The sequence below is a fragment of the Bufo bufo genome, chromosome 1, assembly GCF_905171765.1.
Source record: "Bufo bufo chromosome 1, aBufBuf1.1, whole genome shotgun sequence".
In the NCBI taxonomy this organism is placed as follows: domain Eukaryota; kingdom Metazoa; phylum Chordata; class Amphibia; order Anura; family Bufonidae; genus Bufo; species Bufo bufo.
This window is the reverse complement of record NC_053389.1, coordinates 99,077,369-99,103,789: the sequence shown is the minus strand read 5'-3', so window position 1 is coordinate 99,103,789 and position 26,421 is coordinate 99,077,369. Positions and strand designations below refer to the sequence as shown.

The 26,421-nt window shown below is 45.9% G+C and overlaps 1 protein-coding gene and 1 long non-coding RNA gene across 2 annotated transcripts; one reads left to right on the top strand and one right to left on the bottom strand.

The window, feature by feature from the left end:
• Positions 1–527: 527 nt before the first annotated feature.
• LOC120986856 lies at positions 528–1,020 on the bottom strand. Its single transcript, XR_005775817.1, has 2 exons — positions 784–1,020; positions 528–626 (listed from the first exon to the last, which is right to left on the bottom strand). It is a non-coding gene; the product is annotated as an uncharacterized LOC120986856 (long non-coding RNA).
• A 21,615-nt stretch (positions 1,021–22,635) lies between these two features.
• On the top strand, positions 22,636–24,531 carry LOC120990381 (E3 SUMO-protein ligase KIAA1586-like). Its single transcript, XM_040419203.1, has one exon. It carries the CDS (start codon positions 22,636–22,638, stop codon positions 24,529–24,531), a length of 1,896 nt encoding a protein of 631 aa, XP_040275137.1.
• Positions 24,532–26,421: the final 1,890 nt, after the last annotated feature.

Genomic DNA, 26,421 nt, shown 5'->3' with positions numbered 1-26,421 from the left:
CCATGACTCCTACATGGCACATCTGTCTAGTTGCGAGAGGGGAAGTCAGAGGTAGATTTGCCATTTAGGAGTCTGGGGAAGCTGTGGACAATGAGTGCTAGGCCATACTGATAACAACCCAGCTTTCTCAGAGACAGATATTGCTCAGTCCTTCAGGCTTCTACAGGTATATATATATATATTGCATTTCCTTTTTTTGGGGGGGGGGGGGGCATGCAAAATATACGCAGAAACATAGAAAAATGACGTCAGTAAAAGACCACATGGTCAATCTAGACTGCTCTTATATTATTCTCTTTGTATTTTATGTTTAGATCTTTATCCAGGTATGTTTACATTTATTTACTGTTGATTTTCCAAAGTTTGTTCCAAGTATCTATTACTTCTCCCGATCTCGCCTCCCCACCTCACTCATTTCTGGTTGGGCCCGCTTGTTTTCACATTCAGTTTGAATGTTCAGTCCTGAACCTTATTGAAATCTTTAACATACAGGTATTTAAAGGTTTAGATCATGCCACCCATTTCCCTTTATTTAAAGGGCTTCTGTCACCCCCCATTGTGCAATTTTGATTAGCCGACATTAGCGATTTGCTAATGTCATCTGAGTGCAATCATACATGTCCTACCTTTGTACTTGAAAAGAAAGAAATCCAGCACCTCGTTGTTCGTGCTTGACGGTGTTTATTCCACAAACCAAATGTACAGCGGTAAAAGAATCCTCAGGATACAAGCCCCAATACGGTCTACGCGTTTGGAACCAAGTGGTTCTTAATCATGTCCTACCTTTGTCTGTGGCTTATTTCTTGTAAAAATCATACTTTTATCATATGCAAATTTCTTCACTACCAGCAAGTTGGGCGTGTACTTTCTGGTAGCTGCCGCATCTGCCGCTTCTAGACACGCCCCATCTCCTCTTGATAGACAGGGCTAGCGAGCGCTCTTCTCCTCCCGCTGGCCCCGTCTGCTTCTGAATTCCCACGCCTGCGCCGTAACGTTCCTCGATCGGCGCAGGCGTACTGAGTGAAGGATGCGCGCTTGCCGATTACGTCACACTACACCCGGAAGAGAAGACTGCCGGCATCAGCGATAATCGGCAGTCTTCTCTTCCGGGTGTAGTGTGACGTAATCGGCGCAGGCGCACTGAGGAAGGAGCTGGCAAGCACGCGTCCTTCACTCAGTTGCCTGCGCCGATCGAGGAACGTTACGGCGCAGGAATTCAGCAGCAGACGGGGCCAGCGGGAGGAGGAGAGCGCTCGCTGGCCCTGTCTATAAAGAGGAGATGGGGCGTGTCTAGAAGCGGCAGCTACCAGCAAGTACACGCCCAACTTGCTGGTAGTGAAGAAATTTGCATATGATAAAAGTATGATTTTTACAAGAAATAAGCCACAGACAAAGGTAGGACATGTATGATTGCACTCAGCTGACATTAGCAAATAGCTAATGTCGGCTAATCAAAATTGCACAATGGGGGGTGACAGAAGCCCTTTAAGTCTTGATAAGGTTTCTGCATAATGCCTACCACCACTTTTGATGGCAGTCAAAGAAAAGAGACCTCACCTACATTGATGAAATAGAATCAGTCCAGTCACCCCTATCCATATACCAACTGCAAATCCAATTAACTATTCAATAATTTATCAGATCTCTATGTGGCACTGTATAAAGGGCTTTGCTGAAAATAATATAGGCGACACCTCAAGCATCACCTTCATCCAACACTTTTATGACAGTCAAAGAAATTAAAGAGATTAGTTTGCCCTCAAGCCATGTGGTTTTGGTCCAACAAGTGGTTGATTTTGGGGTGGTTAATTACCGTATTTTTTGCTTTATAAGATGCACTTTTTACCCCCCAAATGTGGGGGGAAGTGACTGTGCGCCTTAAGCGAATACTAGTGAGCGTTCCATTATGGAAGCACTCACTAGTATACATTAGGTGCAGGGAGCGGGTGAAGAGCTGCCGGTACTCACTCTCCCTTGTCTTCTTCTCTGGGGCCACGCTGTATTGCAGGTCCTGACCGCGTACAGCGTCAGAATGTAGTGTGCGCTCTATGACCCAACGCTGCACGCAGTCAGGTGACAATGCAGCGTGGGCCAGAGAAGACCAGGGAGGAGCAATCGCTGGACCTTCAGAGGAGCAGAAGAGGTTAACTGGCCTGTATTAGCCAATTAATAGGTTAATCAATATGTACATTAGAAGCATGAAGAGATGGACTTATTCATTCAGAGAAAATGTGATGAGAACCTTAAAGGGGTTAAGCTCTTTAAATATGTTCGCTGTCATGTAATCACAGACTACTATGTAAGGGCACTTGTACCCGAATGGAGGCCAAAAGAGTGTTCTTTTAGCCTTTGTTGGGCTCTGTGGGGTTGGTATTGGTGGGTATACATTATATACATGGAATATTATGGGCAACATATGCCACTGTATGTCTATAAACGTCTAGCAGACTCTTAAAGGAATCTCCGCAAAATGACACCGTCGTGTGCCCTATATGGGGCAGATTTATTAATCCTATCTAATATTTCGGCCAGGCAGTCTAAGGCTACTTTCACACTTGCGGCAGTGTGATCCGGCGGGCAGTTCCGTCGTCGGAACTGCCCACCGGATCCGCCGATCTGGCTGTGACTGAAAGCATTTGTGAGACGGATCCGGAGATAAAACCGTAGCATGCTACGGTTTTATCTTTTGCCTGATCAGTCAAAACGACTGAACTGAAGACACCCTGATGCATCCTGAACGGATTACTCTCCATTCAGAATGCATGGGGATATGCCTGATCAGTTCTTTTCCGGTATAGAGCCCCTGTGACAGAACTGTATGCCGGAAAAGAAAAACGCTAGTGTGAAAGTAACCTAAGCAATGCACCCAATTTATCAAAGTGGCTCAGACTGGATAAGAATTTTGATGCATCTGTAGACATTTTTGTCTAACTTTATACAAACTATTGGTTGACTTACTTTGATTAAACCAGGATAGACTTCTCTATTTAGCACTTACCTTGACTTCAACTTTATATATAGCATAGTCCACCATACTTTGTAGGTGGCTCGGAGAGAGAGAAAGGGGGTTTTCAGATGAGCCCGGTTTGTGGGTTAAAAGGGTTTTCCAGCATCAAGCAAAATTTGGCCAGGTACGGGAACTGGGAAATAACAATAATAGATTCAGCATTCACCTGGTAAATGATGCTGCTGTTCCAGTGCTGCTGCTCCTGTGCTGTTTATTCAACTGCAGTGATGGTGTCATATCAAATACTGGTGACCAGTGCAGCCTAGTCACTGGTGATGACATCACGTTAACAACACATGACAACTCCAGCCAATCACTGGCTCCGGCATTGGCATCACAATGACAAGTCACTGCTTTAACTAACCACTGTCCTCAGTGATGACATCAGGTCAAAAACACGTCACTGCTGCAGCCAACTGCTGTCCTCAGTGATGACATCAGGTCCACAACACATGACCGCTGCAACCAACTTATGACATCAAGTCAACAACACAAGACCACTGCAGTGAATCACTGGCCTCAGCAGGGTACCACTAAGGCCAGTGACTGGCTGCACCGGTTAGGGTCCACTCACACATCCGCAAAATGGGTCCGCATCCGTTAAACAATTTTGCGGAACAGGTGCAGACCTATTCATTTTCAATGGGGCCGAAATGTGCTGTCCGCATCTGCATTTGCAGATCCGCACTTCCGTTCCACAAAAAAATAGAACATGTTCTATTCTTGTCCGCAATTGCGGACAAGAAAAGGCATTTTCTATGAGAGTGCCGGCGATGTGCGGTCCGCAAAATGCGGAACGCACATTGCCGGTGTCCGTGTTTTGCGGATCCGCAAAACACATACGGACGTGTGAATGGACCCTTATGTGTTGTCAACCTGACATCATTGCTGCTGCCGATAAACAATGCACCTGAGCAGTGGCGCTGGAACGGCCAGGGAACTTGCCAGGTGAGTATTGCATCTTTTATTATTTTATCCTAGTTCCTGGAAAACCAATCCTTTAAATACTTTAGCTGTAGAAATAACCATTTCCATCTGAGGATACATTTTAGGCAGCTCCAATGGAACACAATCCAATTTCAGCATCTAATATATAGACACCTTTAGATAGTTTCCACATTAGAAAAGGTCTTGAATAATATATTATGGAATATGCTAATCATCTATAGGGGCTTTGGAACAGGCTAATCTGCAATGTTTTATGCTGTGTGTATAAAGCAGTTCATACACATAATTGCTGGCCAAATGTGCACATTAACCCCTAGAGAGATGGAAAACATGGCACCGCTTATCCCAGAGAAGAACAATAGGATTTGACAGGAAAAACTAAATTATTATTATTCACTTTCCCACGTGTATATTACAGCTAACCCTCCATAGTCAACACACGTGGTGGATCTCCCAAATATGTTGGGTTCTGTCAAGAGCAATCTAATGCGTGTGTGTAGCTTGAGTCTGACATTATTAAATTCCCAACAGACATTTTGTATAATTACCCAGTTTGTCTACCCCTCCTCTAGGGCATCTTCCAGATGTCCCCATGAGTAGCCATGCATGGTTAATGGCTGTGGCACTTATAGATTATGTGTCAGGAAGATTTTCTCAGGAATGTGCAGATTATTCATCATCACCGTGAAAGGTTTAGAAGGTCAGTGCCAAGTTTAACCCAAAGATGACTACTGAGTCCCTATTAGGCCTTATTCACACATTGCAGATTGGTTCAGTATTTTACATGAGTAATCTGAAACGAAATCCAGGAGTGGATCCTAAACACGGAGGAAATACAATGGAAACATTTAGCCTTTGTCTTTCTTGGTTTTGATCCCTTCAGCAATGTGTGAATAATGTCTTGAAATTATGGTAATAGTTTACCCGTTGGATTTTGGATCAGCAATAAAAATTAGTCTTTACAGTTTTTGTGTTTTGGCTGACAGGCGTAAAATAAGAATCAAAATTGGAAAATTTGAATATTGTATTAAAGAGTCTGTCAGCAGTTTTGACCATGTTAAACTGCTGAAAGCACTCTGTAGGAGCTAAGGAGAGCAGTTCAAACATACCTTTCGCTGAGCTTTCATCATCAGGAGTAGTGTGAATATGATCTTTCATTCTGCCAAATTCTGCTCCTGCAAAGTCCTGGAGGCAGGGCTTCACTGTGAATGAAGTACTCTCTTCAGTGAGTTGTTTCACAGTCCCTCCCCTCTGAAGGTGAGTGACAGCTGTATCATCCAACCAGCAGACCACTAGAGCTCTCACCCAGAGGGGAGGGGCTGTGAAGCAGCTCAATGCAGAAATCAGAGAGCACTTCACATTGAAGTTCCATCTCCTGGGCACTTGCAGGAGCAGAATCTGGCAGAACAAAAGACCATATTCACACTACTCTTGATAACAGCTCCCCAAAATGTATGTTTCTCCTGCCCTCATCAGCCCTATCTAGTGCTATCAGCAGTTGAGCATGGTCAAAACTGCTGACAGACTCCCTACCATATTCATACAACTAAATACATTTTTGTAAATTCTCTTAATGAGAACACTAAACTACAGTAGTTTTCTATTGGCTGACATGGTACCAGACTTTTACATTTTTCTTTTGCCCAAATGGAGGATGCCATAATGTACCGTACACAGATGGAATTATAGAATCTTCTGAAGAAACTGGCACACCTGGACAGCGACATTTTCTTTTTAACCACAAGCAAGAAGGCATTCCCCCATGTCTCTGTTCTTATTGTATATATATTGCTGTTTCTTCATATATTCTTGTAGTACACCTGATGAAGGGACTGGTGATGTCTTGAAAGCTCGCTATGTATCATTACTTCTATTTTTGTTAGCCATTAAAAGGTATCAAACCTGCAATACTCTTATTTTGTTTCTCTTAATGAGAGCACTAAACTAGTTTTCTATTGGCTAACACAGTACCAGACTATTACCTTTTTACTAGTAACTTCAAAGTGACATTAAAACCCAATAAATCCATATTCCACTGATCCATGCACTCCTCTGATGTGAGCCTCCTTTGTAACAGGTCAAAGCCCTTGGTCTCATTCAAAACTGAAGACTTGCCTGAATGCCGGATCCGGCATTTTTCCCCATAGGAAAATTAGTGCTGGATCCGGCATTCAAAATATCGGAATGCCGGACCCATCCTTCTGGTCTGCGCATGCGCAGACCAAAAAAAAGGTGAAAAAAGTAAATGCCGGATCCGTTTTGCCAGATGACACCGGAAAGACGGATCCGGCATTTCAATGCATTTTTTTGACTGATCAGGCATTTTTAAGACTGATCATGATCCTGATCAGTCTTACTAATGCCATCAGTTGACATACGTTTTGCAGGATCCGGCAACGGAACTGCTTGTCGGATCTCTCTGCCGCAAGTGTGAAAGTTGCCTTACTAGTATTTTTATTTACCACATTGCTTCCTTTGCTGGCTAGACTAATTTTTCCATAACGTTATACACTGCTTGTTTCCATGGTTACGGCCACCCTGTAATCCAGTAGGGATAGCCAGCAAATGAGACAATATGGACAATCACAATACATTAGTGGCTTGTATTAACTTTCTCTACAAGATAAACGCCACTTGCTGAAGTGAGACAACCCCTTTAACCCCACTCACTTTTCTCATCACTTTTTACAAGCGGCAAGAGAAATAGAAATATGGCATCCAGTAAATTTGCAACTTTTATAGGCCCGAAAAGTAAATTCCTGCTACATGTCTTCCCTTCCGTCTGTCTACTTACACAAATATCAGCAAAATAAATAAATCAGATATTAGTTCATATAGAAATGTGGATCTTCGTGAAATATGGTCCACTGAGAAGAAAGAATGTAAATCACTTTTCACTGCACAGAATTGAATAAAATATGGAAATGGCTAAAAAAGTTGTAACATTTAGGCCTCATGCACACGACCGTTGTGTGCATCCGTGGCCGTTGTGCCGGTTTCCGCTTTTTTTCGCGGACCCATTGACTTTCAATGGGTCCGTGGAAAAATTGGAAAATGCACCGTTTTGCAGCCGCATCCGTGATCCGTGTTTCCTGTCCGTCAAAAAAATATGACCTGTCCTATTTTTTTGACAGACAACAGTTCACGGACCCATTCAAGTCAATGGGTCCGTGAAAGAACACGGATGCACACAAGATTGACATCCGCATCCGTGATCCGTGGCCGTAGGTTACTTTCATACAGACGGATCCGAAGATCCGTCTGCATAAAAGCTTTTTCAGAGATGAGTTTTCACTTCGTGAAAACTCATATCCGACAGTATATTCTAACACAGAGGCGTTCCTATAATGATGGGGACGCTTCTAGTTAGAATAAACTACGAACTGTGTACATGACTGCCCCCTGCTGCCTGGCAGCACCCGATCTCTTACAGGGGGCTGTGATCCGCACAATTAACCCCTCAGGTGCTGCACCTGAAGGGGTTAATTGTGCGGATCACAGCCCCCTGTAAGAGATCAGGGGCTGCCAGGCAGCAGACCCCCTGGAAAGCGCCTGACTGTATAGGGAGGGTGCTTAGGGACTGATGGTCCTCCCCCTTCCCCCCCTTTCCCCTTAGGGGCATTTAGGAATCTGGCCCCGTCTCAGTAATGGTTAAGTAGGTTGCAGATTAGGGTCATTGAGGGTTAATCCCTGGGGATCCTCCTTAGACAGGATGGGGGCGGTGCAGGAAATCCTGAAGGTCACATATACCTCCTCTCTGTCCTGGTTACTTCCTCTTGCAAGTGGAAGCTGATTGGCCTTCCCTCCCTCCCTTTGCGGTTATTCTTGGGAGGCGGGTCGAAGTGCACGGTTCTGTTCAGTTATGGATACTTGGTTATTCTGTTTTGTTTTTCTATTTTTAAGAGACCCTGCTGGGAGTCCAGCGGTTTTGGATATTGCTCCGATGATTACGGCTTTGGAGAGCTGCTAATTTTGGTCGAGTTTATGAAGTCACAGCTGGCGGCATTTGAGTACAGCGGAGATATGGTGGTAGCAGATGGAGTAACTGCCCGCTGGGAGTCCAGCGGTTGGCAGACAGCTCTGATGATTACGGTTTAACTTGCCCGCTGGGAGTCCAGCCTTTGGCATACCGTTCCGATATTATGGTTTATTAAGGTTTGCCGCTTTAATAAAGAAGCTGTGGCCGATCACCATCCAGCAATAAAGTGATACAGTTGTCAGTGTCTTTTGTTATGGGTCAAGGTTGGGTAAAGGGGCCAAGGGTGAGTTAAAGGTGGTATCCCCTCCCCCTGTTTCCCTGGATACCAGCAGTCCTCCCTCCCCAGTTTTAATTTCATTGGTGGCCAGTGCGGCCCCCCCCCGGCCCCCCCTCCTTCTATTGTAATATCATTGGTGGCCAGTGTGCGGCCTCCCCCCGCCCGCCTCCCTTCCTTTATTGTATTATCATTGTTGGCCAGTGTGCGGCCCCCCGTCGGCCCCCCCTCCCTCCCGCTATCGGAATATCACTGGTGGCCAGTGTGTGGTAGCAGTAGCGTCCTGGTTGCCATGGTTACCGATCGGAGCCCCAGAGCGATTAAACTGGGACTCCGATCGGAATCTCCGCTGCCACCAATGATCGGGGGGGGTGAGAGGGGAGGCCGCACACTGGCCACCAACGATATTACAATAGAGGGAGGGGGGGCCGGGGGGGCCGCACACTGGCCACCAATGATAATATAATAGAGGGCGGGGGGGCTATTGGATACTGGATACTGTCGGATATGAGTTTCACGATCTAACTCATATCCGACAGTATATTCTAACATAGAGGCGTTCCCATGGTGATGGGGACGCTTCAAGTTAAAATATACCATCGGATTGGAGAAAACTAGGGACTCCTGACTTTACATTGAAAGTCAATGGGGGACGGATCCGTTTGAAATTGCACCATATTGTGTCAACGGATCCGTCCCCATTGACTTGCATTGTAATTCAGGACGGATCCGTTTGGCTCCGCACGGCCAAGCGGACACCAAAACGACTTTTTTTCCATGTCCATGGATCCTCCAAAAATCAAGGAAGACCCACGGACGAAAAAACGGTCACGGAACACGGACCAACGGAACCCCGTTTTGCGGACCGTGAAAAAATACGGTCGTGTGCATGAGGCCTAAGAATGAAACCAGGGGAAACTTGTTATAATTGACACTGCTAGACAAGGTTTTACACTATTAGTATGTCATATGGGAGAATATGACATCGTCCGCACGTGTTAGGTGCTGGGTGTTCACCAGGTGTTGTGGTATAATGAAGTAGTCTAGAGTGTTTCTCTCTAAAATAAAAATGGGTGACAACCACTGATAGTGGAGGTGCCTAGATTTTGTTAGCTAGCCATCATAAATGGCATTATACGGCCCACATGGGATCTTACCCAGATTTGAATGTAGGGACTCCAGGAACATCTCTTTGGGGGCAGTCTTAAAAGAGGCACACGTGTATGTATGGAGTTGCAGTATTTGCATGTGAGTATAACTAGTAGTGTTGAGCGAATCGAAGCATCCAAAGAGGACTTCGATCCGAATTTTAGGAAAAATTTGATTCGTCATGAAGCCGAAAATGGTGGAGGAAAAAAATAATAATACTCACCTCATCCACTTGCTTGTGGTGAGGTCGTCTGCTCCCATCTTGATTGAAGAAAACCCGCCAAAGGACCTATGGCAAGCGTCATGTCACGTCACAGCGCGTCCCCAGTGCGATCACGTGGTGACGGCATAACGCTCACCGCAGGTCCTTTGGCGGGTGGTTTTTCAATAAAGACAGGAGCGGTCGGACTCCCTGTGAGCAAGTGGTTGAGGTGAGTATTATTTGTAAGTAAGTAAGTAATTTGTAACAAATAAAATTTCTTGGCAAAGTTTGGCAAAGCAGCCGAATCAAACTTTTCAAAACTTCGCTCATCTGTAATAACTACCTTTTATTTTTATCTGTGGCCTTCTGAATTTTTCCATATCTGAGGGCTCTATAAATAAGATGGCAGTCCGGTTGTATTATATCATAAATGAAGAAACCAGATCCAGCACGAAAACCATTGTAAGTCAATGGGCGCCGGATCCATTTTTTTTGTCCACAAAAAATGGATCCGGCACGATTGACTTACATGATTTCTCGTGCTGGATCCTGCTTGTTCGGTTTTTCGTCTTGGAACGCTACAAACCGGAACAGAAAGCATTCTGATGCACTCCGTTCCGGTTTGTTCAGTTTCGTCCTCATTGACAATGAATGGGGACAAAAATGAAGTATTTTCCTCTGGTTTTGAGAGCCTGTGACGGATCTCAAAACTGTACAGCAAAACGCAGATGTGAAAGTAGCCTAAATGCCTTGTATTAACTTTCTCAACATGATAAATGTCATTTGCTGAAGTGACACAACCCCTTTAATGCCTGGACCTAAGGATTCTATATTCTATGGTGATCCAAGTGCAGTTCAGTAAAGCCTCAGGTCAGTGGCGTACCGCCAATATAGGCAGACCACGCAGCTGCTATTGGGCCCTTTGCAGGGGGACCCGGAGTGCATGGACGGCCCTACCACCTGCAGACTTATGATCGCTAGTACGCTACACTACTAGCTAATATCGGGCTACTAGTTAATATCATTGATGAGGCTTACTTGTCTTCCGTCCAGGGCCCTTCCCCTCTGCTCAGGGCCCCCCTCCCCCATTGTGTGCCCAGCACGCTCCGATGTCCCTCCCTCCCTCCCTGCTGCCGCCGCCGCCGCCGCCGCCACTGCTCTCTCTCTTCTGTCTGCTGGGCTTTGCTGCAGACTGGCCAATCAGCATTTAGCAGTGCAAAGCTCCTGCTGCTGATTAGCCAGTGTATCTGTCACGGCCTTGGTGTTGTGCGCCATGACACGTTTGCCGTGCATGCTGTTGCCTGTAGCAACGTGTTGTTTATGCTGCATGTATGTGCTCTGCCCCTCATATCATGGTTCCTCCCTGCCTGGTGCTGGAGGGGTTAACTACCTGGCTGGGTGTGGCCACTTGGTGTTTATCTTGCCTGTGGCTTCCAGGCTGGAGTTAGTTGTACTCTAGCTCCTGTCCTGGGTGTTCTATCTGCCCAGTCCTTGAGGGCCACCTAGTGGGACAAAAATGTCTCTCTGATGTCTTCTATGTCACCACGTTGTCTACCTTCCCTTCACTATCCTTGCATATGTTTGGTGATGTTTATGTATGGGTGGTTGTTGTCTTGTCTAGTGGTTGTTACATGTCTGGTCTGTTGGTGTCTGTAGTCCGGCATGTTTGCTAGACATGTTACTGTGTTGTGTACCTCCATAAGGGGGTCTCAGGGTTCCCCAGAGGTGGAACCACAAGTCAGTGTGCAGCTCTGCCAGGGGCCGCCATGCATCCTGTCCGCATGGGGGTCCAGTTGCAATTGTCGCGGCAGGTAAGTGCATGTTGTCTGTTGGCTCTTGCCTGCTGATTTAGTCTGTCCCTTCTCTGGCAGCTAAGCCAGTGAGACTCCTGTTCATCCGTGTCTGGGATAACCAGGTTGTCTCAGCCCCTCTCTCTATTTGAGGGATTATCAGGGCGACTCAGGGTCCTAGGTTTCCTGGGTATGAGCCATCCTACCATCCAGGTCTGCTCATACGGTGAGGAGTTTGGGCGAGGATTAGGGATGCTATAGGAGGTGAGCTGATCCTTGCCTAGTTGCTTTCCTGTCTCCTCCTCATTATATGGTGTGGAGTTTCCCCCCACTCCCTACTGTGACAGTATCGCTCGCAGCAGGAGCAGCGCAGCAGTTGTGCAGGCAGGCGCGGCAGTTGTATACCGCGGTCAAGTGCTGTCTACTCAGTCAGGCACCCACCGTACCGGAGAACAGACTGAACACAGCCCAGGCCCCCAGTTGCCGCTGGCCCAGCAACACTGACTTTCCCCTGTTGTGTGCCGCTGCCACCTGTCCACAGCCACTCAGAGCAGTTAACAGTGAGTGACTATGTAAAAAAAAAATTGGGGGGATTCTTGGTGGGGAGAAGACAGTGGGCAACAGCAAGCAGAGTTCCTGCGGGGTGGGGGGGAACACTGTTGTGTATATGGCTCTCAGAGGACTTAGGACAGTTTGCTTCCCTATCTTCCTTGAGCCATAAATGGGGGTGTGACAGAAGAGGAGGCAGGGAAGGTGGTGGGATGGGCCAGGGGTGAGTAGTGGACGGAGTTAGGGGGCCCAATGATTTCTATGCCTCAGATAACTGGGATTCTCTGTAGAATGCAGCTGTAGATGCAGATGCAGCTGTAGATGGGGCTGTGTGATGGCAGTGTGCAACCGGTCTAATGTGGTAGGTTGACCGTCACTTATTGTGTTTATATTAATAGTGTCAGAGACCAAAGCTCTGCAAACTGAAGGTCTACTGTAGAAAACCGCATTGAACTTTGAGAATATTTGGAAGCCGAATAAATTCTGCTGTGCCTCAGCTGTCAGGGGTTAATCCCCCCAAGTCGCTGGCTTCGCTGATGTGTGTGAGATATTGATGGGCACAACCTAGAGGTAGCTGCAGGATATAAACACTGCTGGAGGGGTGTACTGAGCCATGAGGATTTAGGGCTGGAGCAGGCAGAATGCAATCCTCATTGTTAGGGGAGAAACTCCATTACTTGATATAGCTTCATTTACACTCTGGGGAAGTTGTGTTTACTGAATCCTTATATTTCTCCATTTCTCTTGTTCTATCGCTGTTCCTCCTATTCTAGGTGAACGTTTGCTGAATGCAGCTGCATAGAAACACACTTTTATTTTTTATTCACACTGGACAAAATAATTTGGTAGCAATGTTGCCCTTTTGGGAATACATATATTTTTTTAAATACTTGCTGACAGTAAAGTCTATTTCATCAGTTGAAAAATAAAAAGGTAACCAAAATAAGGAAAAAAAAAAAAAAAAGGGACAAAACAAGTACACATGGGACCCAACAGCAAAACTTTGAATGCAAGCCCTCTGCACCATGAGCAGCAAGTTCAGAACATAAAAGGCTTATGATTATGTTGGTCTCCCTAATGCACACAGCGATGTCACAGTATGGGAATAATACACATAGTGATGTCACAGCGCAGTAATAATGCACACAGTGGTGTTAGGCTACTTTCACACTCGCGTTTGGTGCGGATCCGTCATGGATCTGCACAGACTGATCCGTTCAGATAATACAAATGTCTGGATCCGTTCAGAACGGATCCGTTTGTATTATCTTTAACATAGCCAAGACTTGAACACCATTGAAAGTCAATGGAGGAGGGATTCGTTTTCTATTGTGCCAGATTGTGTCATAGAAAACTGATCCGTCCCCATTGACTTACATTGTGTGTCAGAACGGATCCGTTTGGCTCAGTTTCGTCAGATGAAAACGCTGCAAGCAGCGTTTTGGTGTCCGCCTCCAAAGCGGAATGGAGACGGAATGGAGGCAAACTGATGCATTCTGAGCAGATCCTTTTCCATTCAGAATGCATTAGGGAAAAACTAATCCGTTTTGGACTGCTTCTGAGAACCCATGACGGATCTCAAAAACGGAAAGCCAAAACGCCAGTGTGAAAGTATCCTTACATTACAAAAATAATACAGTGACATCACGGTATAGGAATAACGCTCATGGTGATGTCACTGTAGAGGTATACTGCACATGGTACTGTCATAGCACATTAAAAATGCACACAGTGATGTCACAGTACATGAAAATGCGCACATAGGAATAATGTGCATAGTGATGTCACTGTACAGGGATAGTGCACACAGTGCTTTCACAGCACAGGAATAATACACACTGATGTCACAGTACATGAAAAATAAGCACAGTGATGTCACAGTACAGGGACAATGCATAAAGTGGTATCATAGCATATGAATAAAGAACACAGTGATTTCACAGTGCATAATTAATGAACATGGTGATGTCATAATAGAGGAAGAAAGTGCACAATGGTATATGTGATGACAATATTGGGATGTGCACAGTGAAGTTATAGCACACAGATAATGTATAGAGTAATGTCACAGTAAAGGTATAATCTACTCAGTGTTGTTCCAGCACAGGAATTATGCTCACCACCATAACCATGATATCATAGCACAGAAATACAGGTCACTATATACCAAACATATAATGATCCGGCAAAACGGATCCGGCATGCGCAGACCTTTAAAAATGCAAAAAAATATATTTATACCGGATCCGTTTTTCCAGATGACACCGGAGAGACGGATACTGCATTTCAATGCTTTTGTCAGACAGATCCATCCGGATCCATCTGACAAATGCCATCAGTTTACGTCCGGATTGCCGGATCCGGCAGGCAGTTCCTCTGCCGCAAGTGTGAAGGTACCCTGAGTTGTTTAGCTATGTAGTAGCTACCGTGCTTGGAGGCCTGGCAGCGATGACCATGAATGAAAATGTTTAGGGTCAAACACAAACCATATTCAGCCAAGAAGCTGTGCCTGATCCTTTTTTCAGTTGATCCAATTGACTTTAATGAGATCCATCAAGGTTCTGCCATTATTATGGCAAGAACAGAGCTGCATACTGTGCTATCTATTGTCTTAAAAATATCAGAATGGTGTCTTGCATTGAATGATAGTTTGGCCTCCCTCATAACACCTGAACGAGCACCATGCCAGGATGGAATTTAAAATGGATCTTGGATGTAAGATGTGCATAGAATTAGTCACAGATGTCAGCACAGGTAGACATGGCATGGCTGCCTCACTATGACTTTTTGTCAGGGAAAACTGCCTGAGGGAGGAAAATCATAAATCTGTGGGCTTTCTGAGGCAAAAAGGGGGTCATTTATCAAGACCTACGTTTTAGACGCTGGTCTTAATAAAGCCCTGCACTGGTGGTGCACACTCTAAGGCCTCATGCACACGACCGTTGTGTGCATCCGTGGCCGTTGTTCCATTTTCCGTCATTTTCTGCGAACCCATTGACTTTCAATGGGTCCGTTGAAAACTCGGAAAATGCTCCATTGTTCATCCGCGGCCGTGTTTCCTGTCCGTCAAAAAAAATAGGACCTGTCCTATTTTTTTGACGGACAACGGTTCACGGACCCATTCAAGTCAATGGGTCCGTGAAAAAACAGGGGTGCGGCACCTGAGGGGTTAATTGTGCGGATCACAGCCCCCTGTAAGAGATCGGGTGCTGCCAGGCAGCAGCGGGCAGTCATGTACACAGTTCTTAGTATATTCTAACTTGAAGCGTCCCCATAACTATGGGAACGCCTCTGTGTTAGAATATACTGTCGGATCTGAGCTTTGACGATCTAACTCAAATCCGATGGTATATTCTAACATAGAGGCGTTACCATGGTGATGGGGACGCTTCAAGTTCAAATATACCATCGGATTGGAGAAAACTCTGATCTTATGGTATATTAACTCCTGACTTTACATTGAAAGTCAATGGGGGACGGATCCGTTTGCAATTGCACCATATTGTGTCAACGTCAAACGGATCCGTCCCCATTGACTTGCATTGTAAGTCAGGACGGGTCCGTTTCGCTCCGCACGGCCAGGCGGACACCAAAACGACTTTTTTCTTCATGTCCGTGGATCCTCCAAAAATCAAGGAAGACCCACAGAAGAAAAAACGGACACAGATCACGGACCTACGGACCCCGTTTTTGCGGACCGCAAAAAAAAACAGGTCGTGTGCATGAGGCCTAAGGGTCCATTCACACGTCCGCAATTTTGTTCCAGATTATGTGGAACAGAATTGCGGACCCATTCATTTCTATGGGGCCGCACGATGTGCTGCCCGGATCCGGAATTGCGCATCCGCACTTCCGAGGTCCGCAATTCCGTTCCCGAAAAAAATAGAACATGTCCTATTCTTGTCCGCAATTGCACAACAGAAACAAAAAACGGAACAACGAATCCGTGAAAAACGGCCCCCAAAACACTGAAAAAAACATACGGTCGTGTGAACGAGCCCTTAAGGTATAAGGGAAAGATTTGCGCCTGTTCTGTGTTTAGAGCTGCACCTGGTTTTGGCTCAAAATCACTAATGGAAACCAGTGACCAAAATACAGATGTGTGAATGAGGGCTCATGCACACGAACGTATTTTCTTTTCGCTTCAGTTTTTTTTTTTTTTGCCGAACGTTAGTGGATTCACTTCAATGGGTCCGCAAAAACAACGGAAGGTACTCCGTGTGCTGTCCGTTTCCGTATTTCCGTTCCGCAAAAAAGTAGTGCATGTCCTATTATTGTCCGCAAATCACGGTCCGAGGCCCCATTCAAGTCAATGGGTCAACCAAAAATATGGAACACATCTGTATGTCATCCGTATTTCTCGGATCCATACTGTAGAAATGCTATGCCCAGCCCATATTGCTCATGTGTTTGGTGATTAATAAGTTACTGTTTCCATTTCCAATCCGCAAAAAAAACGGATTGCATACGGAAACCATACAGATATGTTTTGAGGTATAACAGAACGGAAGAGGAGTTAAATCAGAGAAAAAAAAACTCAGATTCGGAACAACGGATGGGGGCGGAGTTCCGGCGGCAGCGCGCGGCGAGAGGCAGCCGGACTAAAAGTACTGCATGTCGTACTTTTAGTCCGGCTGCCTCTCCCCATGCGCTGCCGTAACTCCGCCCCCGCAGTCCGGGGGCACACGTGAACTAGCGTCAGGGTGGATCCGACAGGCTGTTCACCCGTTGGAACAGCCTGCCGGACTCCCCTGCCGCTAGTGTGAAACTAGCCTAATACGCCACATAGGGACCCTACTGAGCACAAGTTTCGGTAGAAGCCTCATGTGAATCTTATTCGTGATGTAAATTTTAACCTTTGCGCTTTACTCAACAATGAAATTGCAAAACCAGGAAGGACAAGAAGTAAGGCTATGCAAATTGAGGAAGTGACAGGTTACGCTAAAATCTGCAGATGGCGCAGCCTGTCGGATCCACCCTGTCGCTAGTTCACGTGTGCCCCCGGACTGCGGGGGCGGAGTTACGGCAGCGCATGGAGAGAGGCAGCCGGACTAAAAGTACGACATGCAGTACTTTTAGTCCGGCTGCCTCTCGCCGCACGCTGCCGTGCTGCGCTGGAGCTCCGCCCCCATCCGTTGTTCCGTATCTGAGTGCTCTCTATGGTGCAGAGCAAGATGGCAATGGAGACTGGAATGGAGGTCTATCCTCTTCAGCGATGAGTCCTTCTTTTGTCTCAGACGGATGATAGCCGGAGATTGGTTTGGAAACCACATGAGCAAGGCCATGAAGACGCCTTCACAAGGGAATGTCACACCGATCCTACTCCAGGGATTATGGTGTTGGGAGGCATAGTGTACAATTGCTGGCCATTAGTAGTCTTTACTTCACTTTGCAACAATTCGGCATTACATTGATTTGGTCGTGTAACCAGTGGTGCGGCCATTCCAAGCGCTCATATTAGATACTGAATAAGTCGAGATGTTTTTAATATTTAATTTCTATTTTATAATTTGCATATCATTAACATGATAACTATTCCTGTTTCCATAATTCCACAACGTTTCCTCCTTGGTGTTGCATGCAATTTCAATGCTGAGGAGTGTGATCAGTATTTTTGGCCGGAGAGAAAACTGCAACATGCTGCGGTATTTTCTCCGTCCAAAAAATGTAAGAGGGACAAAACTGAAGACATCCTGATGCATAATGAACTCCATTCAGAATGCATTAGGATAAAACTGATCAGTTTTTTTCCGGTATTGAGCCCCGAGGACGGAACTCAATACCGAAAAACTTTAACGCAAATGTGAAAGTACCCTAACAGAGTGACACTTATACCTAGCTTAACAGCTCTGCATAACATAATGTCCCTGAAACAAGGTAGATCTCACTCACCAGATATACTTGCACAAAGATGGTGGAGTTTAAGAAGAACTGCATGGAACAGCTCTGCTGATGTCATGTAGTCTGTGTAGACTGAAGACTGGGCTTCTCCTTCCCAGAATGCCTTACACTACCCACAATGCCCAGCACCTCCCACAAAGGAATAATCTTTATTAACAAGAAAACAAGGTGCAATACACTGCTAGATGGTACTGTTACCTAACTAATAACTACAGGAATACAGAAATTGCAGCAGAATGAATTAGAAATGAAATAGACGTGAGCTGAAATGAATCTCCCTCTGCTGGAGGCAGAACACTCTTAACATGATTTGGAAAAATGCATATCAGAGCAAAAACCAAGCCATGAGGGGAAACAAACTGCCTGTAGAGTTCCGAGACGGGATTGTGTGATGGCACAAATTTAGAGAAGGGTAAAAAAAATTCTGTTGCACTGTAGGTTCCCATCCTAACCTAACAGAGCTTGACAGGATCTGCAGAGAAGAATGACAGAAAATCCCCAAATCCAGGCGTACAAACTTTGTGGCATCATAACCGCTGCTAAAGGTGCTTCAACTAAGGGTACTTTCATACTTGCGTTGTGAGGATCTGGCAGCCAGTTCTGTTGCCAGAACTGCCTTCCGGAACCGGAAATCCATATGCAAACGGATATCATTTGTAGACGGCTCCGTCTGACAAATGCATTGAAATTCCGGATCCGTCTCTCTGGTGTCATCCGGAAAAAGAGATCCGGTATTTACTTTTAAAGGTTTGCGCATGCGCCGACCAGGAAATCGGATCCAATTTTCTCCAGCCAAATACCATAAAGGGACTGAACTGAAGACATCCTGATGCATACTGAACGGAATGCTTTCCATTCAGAATGCATTAGGATAAAACTGAAGCGTTTTTTTCCGGATGACAAAGAATAACGCTAGTGTGAAAGTACCCTAAGTCCTGAGTAAAAGGCCTGAATACTTATGTCAATGCAGGATTTTAGTTTTTCCTTTTTCAATAAATTAGCAAAGACTTTGAACATTCTGTTTTCACTTTGTCATTATGGGGTTTTGAGTGCAGAATGATGGGGAATTTTTTTTTTTTTTATTCGCACAAAGCCCCAACATAACAAAATGTGAATAATGTGAAAGGGTCTGAAGCCTTTCCGAATGTATTGTATATATTTGGCATTTTAAAGGGAATCTGTCACCTGCTTTTACCATTTTAAGCTGTCACCATCGCTATGTTCACTAAAGTACCTTATTTCCAGCAGTCTTCTTTTTACTTTATTTCGTTTTGTCCTTTTGATATAAAAGCCCTTTTTATGATATGCTAATGAGGCTCCAAGGTGCCCAGAGGGGCGTTTTTTTCCCTCTCCGGTGCCCAGTGATTCCCCCCCCCTGCAGTGCCTAAGAACGCCTCCTGATCCTGAAATAACCTCCCACAGCACCGGCAAACGGTTCCGCCCCCTCCCCACGTCATAGTCTACCTTCTAGAAATGCCCCGTCCTTCTTCCTGTCGGTGGCCAGAAAACTTGCGCAGGCGCCATACAGCCTGAGGCCTGCGCCTGCGCAATCATCAACCTCCTCAGGGCAACAGCGCTCAGGTGACATCACTGGGCTCAGCGCATGCCCAGTGAGACTTTTGAGGCTGTTGCCCTCAGGAGCTTGACGATCGCGCAGGCGTAGGCCGCAGGCGGTACTGCGCCTGCGCGAGTTTTCTGGCCGCCGACAGGAAGGACGGGGCATTTCTAGAAGGTAGACGATGACGTGGGGAGGGGGCGGAACCGTTTGCCGGGGCTGTGGGAGGTTATTTCTTTTTTTTTTTGTAAATTCTTTATTTAGGATTTTTTCAATTTTCAATTAAGACAAGACATGAATCAGATAATGAACAGGGTACATTAAGTAAAGCGAATAACCTCACAATGGCAATTTGTAATGTCAAATACACATAATACTCAATGAGATATCACATAGACATATGTGGAATAGTTTGAGAAAAGGAGAGAGAGGGGAGGGGTATAATTAAGGGAAAAGGGGCGGGAAGGAAGGGAGGGAAAGAAGGAAAGGGAAGGATAAACAACAGACCTCGTTCTCACGACTGGGATAAAAGAGACCTACATTCAGCGGAGTCATAGAATTCCAACCAATGACTCCAAGTTTTAGTAAACATCTTCTCAGTATGTCTTATTGACGAGGTGAGGTCTTCCATTCTCATGGTCTCCTGGATTTTGTTGATCCACATGGCCACAGAGGGAACAGACGGTTGCCTCCAAAGGCACGGGATACAAGCTCTTGCGGCATTCACCAGATGTCTAACCACAGACTTTTTATAGGTGGAGAGAGGAATCTCGTACTGATGGAGCAGGAAGAAAGCAGGCGTCTTAGGGAGGGTATATGAGGTGAATTTAGATGTAATTAACCACACCGAATCCCAAAAATCCGACAGATACGGACAGCTCCAGAATGTATGTAGGATAGTGCCTCTCTCGGAGTCACAGCGCCAACACAATGGAGAGACTTGAGGAAAAATGGAGTTAAGTCTAGTAGGGACCCTATACCAACGGGACATAAGTTTGAATCCAGCTTCTTGGACATTACTAGCAATAGATGTTTTGTGAATGCACGTATACAATCTTAATCTTTGTTCTGATGAGAGTGTAATATCTAGATCTGCTTCCCACTGAGGGATATAGTTGGGAGGAGGTTGGTTGGGAGGATTGAGTAGTAAGATGTACATTCGAGAAAGGGTACGTCTCGACACTCCTGATTGATCGCAAAGAAACTCAAAATCCGTCTTGTCACGGACGAAAGATTGTGCTGGAGGAAGAGTGGCCATGTAGTGTTTAAGTTGGACTCGCAGTGCTTGAAGTGGGCCGGAACGCGGCGGTACTCAGTACCGCCACTTCCAAAAATTGCCCTGGAGAGTACCAGCACCTCTCCGTGCGCCCAGTACGTGGGTTTCCGGTACCGGAGCGCAGCGGAGAGCTGGCAGTATCTCCTCCCTAATGTCGTTGGCTGGGCAGCTAGTGGAGGGGGGCGGGTCGTTGCAGAGTACGGCTCAGGCTGGCGCAGGCAGGGAGTTGACCTCACGTTAGGTGACGTCAACTCCTTCCCGCGCGCCTGTGAGGAGCGATCAGTGCGGCGACCAGTGACTGGTCCTCCTTGGAGTCAGGAGTCGGACGGTGCAGCAAAGAACATCGACTTTGCTTTGGAATCCAACTTCTGAAGAGTACTGGTGAGTGACAGGCACCCCCCCTCCCCCCACACACATTAGTTCCTCTCTGTACCAGTACCCCCCCCCCCCCCCTGGCAGGGGGGTACTGGTACAGAGAGGAATTAATGTGTGTGATGAGGGGGGGGGGGGGGTCTGATGTGCAGGGGGGTACTGGTACAGAGAGGAACGAATGTGCGGTGGTGGGGGGGGGGGGGTACTGGTACATAGAGGAACTAATATATATGTGTCTGATGGGTGGGTCTGATGTGTAGGGGGCCCCTGCACATCAGACCCCCCCATCACACACATATATATTAGTTCCTCTATGTACCAGTACCCCCCCCCCCCCCCCCACCACCGCACATTCGTTCCTCTCTGTACCAGTACCCCCCTGCACATCAGACCCCTGCACATTACTTTTTAATACTGTACTGTATGTGTATATATATATATATATATATATATATATATATATATATTTTAATACTGTACTGTAATATAAGCTCTACCTCTTTACATAAATGGTATTATCATTACCAAGAAATAAAGCTAAGTCTGAGACAAATGTCGGTCATAGACCCATAGAAAGTATATGTACATGATCAGGATGAGATACTGAGCAACATGTAACAGTTTAGTTTTTTTTGGGTGATCTGACAGGTACGCTTTAAGATGCTCTCCTGGCTTATAAGTAGCAAAAGAACAAGGTCAGAATCAGAGGACTCGCTGGCTGACCCCCCACCAAACCAGAATATCGCTGCAGGTCAGAGTCAGACACAAGCTAATGATAGGGGCAAGGCCGAAATTGGCGCTTGCCCCTCATGGTGTCATTGAGACACATTATATGTGTTTTGCCATGTTTTCTTCCCCCCCCCCCCCTGTTCTCTTTTCTCCCTGGTTTTTCTCCTCAGGTTAAGCCAGCAACTGGACGGCAGGTGATTGGTCCGGGACGGTTGCTGTCCGGTTGCTGGGCTTAGGTGATTGGTCCAGAACGGTTGCTGTCCGGTTGCTGGGCTTAGGCTATTTTTAGCCAGAACCAAGGATTGGCCTGGAGGTTCTGTGGCGGGAACTGGACCTGTATTTAAGGTCGGTCACTCACCTGGGTCTTGGCTGTCGGAATCTTCAATCAAGAAGGAAGCATCCCCCGCCCGCCCTCCCTGTTCTTTGTCGCGGTCTTGATAAATTTGGGGGGGGGGTTAGTCGCCCAGTCTTTTGGGTGGACGGATATTAACTTAAGGGATTTTTTGGTATTTATTTCATTTAAAATCTGTATGATTAATTTATTGTGGTAATATTTATTGGTTAACCCCCAGATTTAATAAAGACCGCGGCCTTATTTATCCACAATTGGTTGTCAGTCTTTTATTATTATTATAGGTATTATTTATAGGGTTTTGTTAGTTGTCGATTGTGACACCATGAAAGCAGCACTTGTGCCGCGGTCGATCAGGTTCTCACAAGTGACGTAGAGGACGAGAGTGACATCACTTCTACCGATGACAACAGCCGCATTGCCGAGCATGAGTGGCCAGAATGTTGGTCCCAAGCACAAGTACAGTATTTCTCCACAAATTACAAGTGGCTGCTAAGCAAAAATCGAAAGTTGGGCTGTAGTGTGTGTAGTCAAGTTTGTGCTCGTGTAGACATGCAGCAAGGGCAGAGAGTGTCGCAGGAGTGGAGTGGGTGCTTAATCTCGTCTTATGGAAGGGACAAGGCTGCACAACAAAGCTCACTACGAAAGAAAATTAAAGAGCACAGAGACTCAATTTATCACAAGAAAGCAGTTGAAATAAAAGAGAAGGCAACACAAAATACAATGCAAAAACACATTGAAGATATGAGAAAGGCTGAATACGCCTCAACTTGCAATGTGTTTAGAACAGCTTATAAGATTGGCAAGCATGGGCGTCCCTTTACAGACATGCCAATAGATGTCCAGTTGCAAGTCTTAAATGGTGTCAAGATGGGCAGAGTTTTACACTCTAATAACTCGTGTGCAAATATACTGGATCACATTGCAGCTGAAATGAAAAAGAAGGTAGTCAATGACATAGTGATGAATGAAAGAAAACTGTGTGTGCTCATTGATGAATCGACTACAATAAGTGGAAAGTCTGTCCTTGTCGTGTGCCTGCGATCAGCTATTTCCAATGAACAGCCAGACACAGTATTTTTTGAACTCATTGAGCTGCAGGGGACCACAGCAAATGACATCACTGAAGCACTGTTAGAATGTCTTCATAATAATGGCTTTGACCCTCACTACCTACAGGAACATTTGTTGGCATTTGCTTGTGATGGAGCCTCAGTGATGCTTGGGAGGAAAGCAGGAGTTGCTGCGCAGCTTTGTTTCAAATTCCCTTACCTGTTTGTCTGGCATTGTTCCAATCACAGACTGGAACTGGCAGTTTGTGATGTTTTGAAGGAGGTTGGAGGAATCAACCACTTTAAAATATTTTTAGATCAGCTTTACTCCCTCTACCATGCATCCCCAAAAAACCAAAGGGAGTTAACAGAGAGTGCTCACAGTGTTGGACAGCGTCTCCTTGTGATAGGCCGTGTTTTATCAGTGCGTTGGGTTGCTTCAAGTGAGAGAACGGTGAAAGCAGTATGGGAGAACTACCCAGCTTTGCAGGTACACTTTACAAGTGCTGCTGCTGATACCAGCAGGGACTCAAGAGAGAGAGCAAAATACAAAGGACTCAATGATGTTCTCACTACTGTTTCTTTTGTGGTCAATCTTGGCATCATGTATGACGCTCTCACAGAACTCAGTGACCTCTCAAGAATGCTCCAGAGACGTGACATGACTTTGGATCAAGCCGACAGGCAGCTGGACCGACAGATCCGGGTGTTTGAGTCAATGGTATCCACACCTGGTCCCTACACACAAATTGCCATTGAGGCTGAAAATAAGAAAATCTTCAGAAATGTATGCCTGCATGAAAATGAGAGGGTTATAAAAATCAACCCTGGGCAATTTTTCCGTAGCCTGGCTGAAAATGTTAAGTGCAGGATGACTCCAACAACTTCCTCACATGTCAGTAGAACCTCATCTGAAAAGACAGACAGTCACCTCCTCTCAGACATCAAGGTCCTCCAGTCTGACTCCTGGCCTGCATCGCTTGAGATTCAATATGGTGATGCAGCGGTCAGACGTTTATGTCAGAGATTCAGAGTTGGGGAGAGGAAAAGTGTCCAAGGATTTAGGGAGTATAAAGACCTTAAAGCTTCCAAGACACCAGAAGACCTGAAGCCTCTTCTTAAAGCTGTCCACACCATTGCAGTATCAACAAGTGAATGCGAGCGAGCTTTCAGCTCAATGAATGATACTTTGACAGATAAAAGAAACTCTCTCGACATCAAAAGGCTTTCAAATCTGATCTTCCTGAAATGCAACGGACCACCCTTGGATCAGTTTAATGCACAAACATATGTGCAGACATGGCTGGCAAAAGGGAGGAGAAGTGCAGCCTTCACAAACTGCGAAGCCAAAAGTGCAAGGAAAGTGGAGCCCAAAACGTGCTGGAGCCTTTTCTAGGTAAAATGATTTGTACAATATTTTTCATTTTTCATTTGATGTACTGTGATTGTATTGAATCTGCTTTTGTATATTTTTCAGGGGTAAAGAAATTAACCTTCATCTTCAAGACTCAGGTTTATGTTTTACTGTTTACTGTTTACTGTTCTATGGTTAGTATGTTATTATAATTTTTATAAATTATTTTATGTACATTTTGTACAACATTTTGTTCAATACCCTTTTGCACATTTTATTTATGTTCAGTAGCTCTTTCTACAGTAGCTCTTTTTCAGGGTACTTTCTAAGGGTATTTTCATGCTCAGTATTGGGGGGGGGGAGCACCGGCGCCTAATAGAGTACCGGCACCTCTTTTGGCCCACTTAAAGCACTGAGTTGGAGTGACTGCCAGGGATTAATGTTAGGGGAAATATCCATCTCTGAGATTTGTTGGGGGGTGAGCCATGAATTCGAGACGATCATTTGATGGGCCCTGAATTTATTGCAATTCACCAGGACACGAAAGGGTCCGTGTTCCATCCCAGGGGGGAATTGTGGATTACCCAGGAGAGGGAACATAGGAGAGGGGGATGGTGAGATATTGGGGAGATATTGAATAGTAGAGAAGACCTTCAGGGAAGGGCCTATGGTCGGATGTAAGCGAGCCTCCAGCGGTATGTGATCAGACAACCACGGAGTAGCAGGTAGAGGAGTAGATACAAAGGACTGTTCGACCGAGATCCATTGCTTATAGGCTTTGTGACGGCACCAGTCAACAATTCTAAGGAGATGTGATGCCCTGTGGTAGGACAGGAAGTCTGGCAGCCCTAGACCTCCCTCTAATTTGGGGGCGAAAGAGTGTCGACCTGGCTATTCTGGATGGTTTGCCGGCACAAATAAAGTGAGTCAACATCTTTAAGAGGTTATGAAAAAAGAGCCTAGGAATGTGAACCGGAAGGGCTTGAAAGAAGAAAAGGATTTTTGGTAGTATATTCATTTTAAAAATCGAAATCCTCCCAAACCATGAGAACGTGCTCTTATGCCACCTGTCTAAGTCTGCTTTTATGGCCCGAAGAAGAGGCGGGTAGTTAACCTGATACAGGTCTGAGAGAGTAGGGGTCAGGAATATACCAAGGTACTTTAAAGGGATTCTGTCACCAGTTTTTTACCCCCCCATTTAAAAATATGGTTATGTTCATGGAGCACTAGCGATTCCTAATGTGGTCTTATAACCGAAATCTGTAGGCTCATTTTGTCTAAAAAACGTTATAACTTACCTGTCATTCATCTCACAAAGGTGCCCAAGGGGATGCTCATGTCTTCCAGATGCCGCCCGCACCTGCCGCCGTTCGTGCCCAGCTCCTCCTTTCCTGTCATCAGCGCCGCCTCAGAATCCTTTGCTACGCCTCCGGCTCTCCCTCACTCCCCCCTCCTTCTTCTCTAACATCCCGCGCGTGCGCACAGGCCTGTGCCTGATGCGCACGTGCGGACTTCTCCGTTCGGCTTCATGGAGCGAAGTGCGCATGGGCCGGCACTTCGCTCAACCTCCCGATGACCTGAACACTGGCGCCAGCCTGTCAGAGGCCTGTGCGCACGCGCAGGATGCTAGAGAAGAAGGAGGGGGGAGTGAGGGAGAGCCGGAGGCGTAGCAAAGGATTCTGAGGCGGCGCTGATGACAGCAAAGGAGGAGCTGGGCACGAACGGCGGCGGGTGCGGGCGGCATCTGGAAGACATGAGCATCCCCTTGGGCACCTTTGTGAGATGAATGACAGGTTAGTTATAACGTTTTTTAGACAAAATGAGCCTACAGATTTCGGTTATAAGACCACATTAGGAATCGCTAGTGCTCCATGAACATAACCATATTTTTAAATGGGGGGGGGGGTAAAAAACTGGTGACAGAATCCCTTT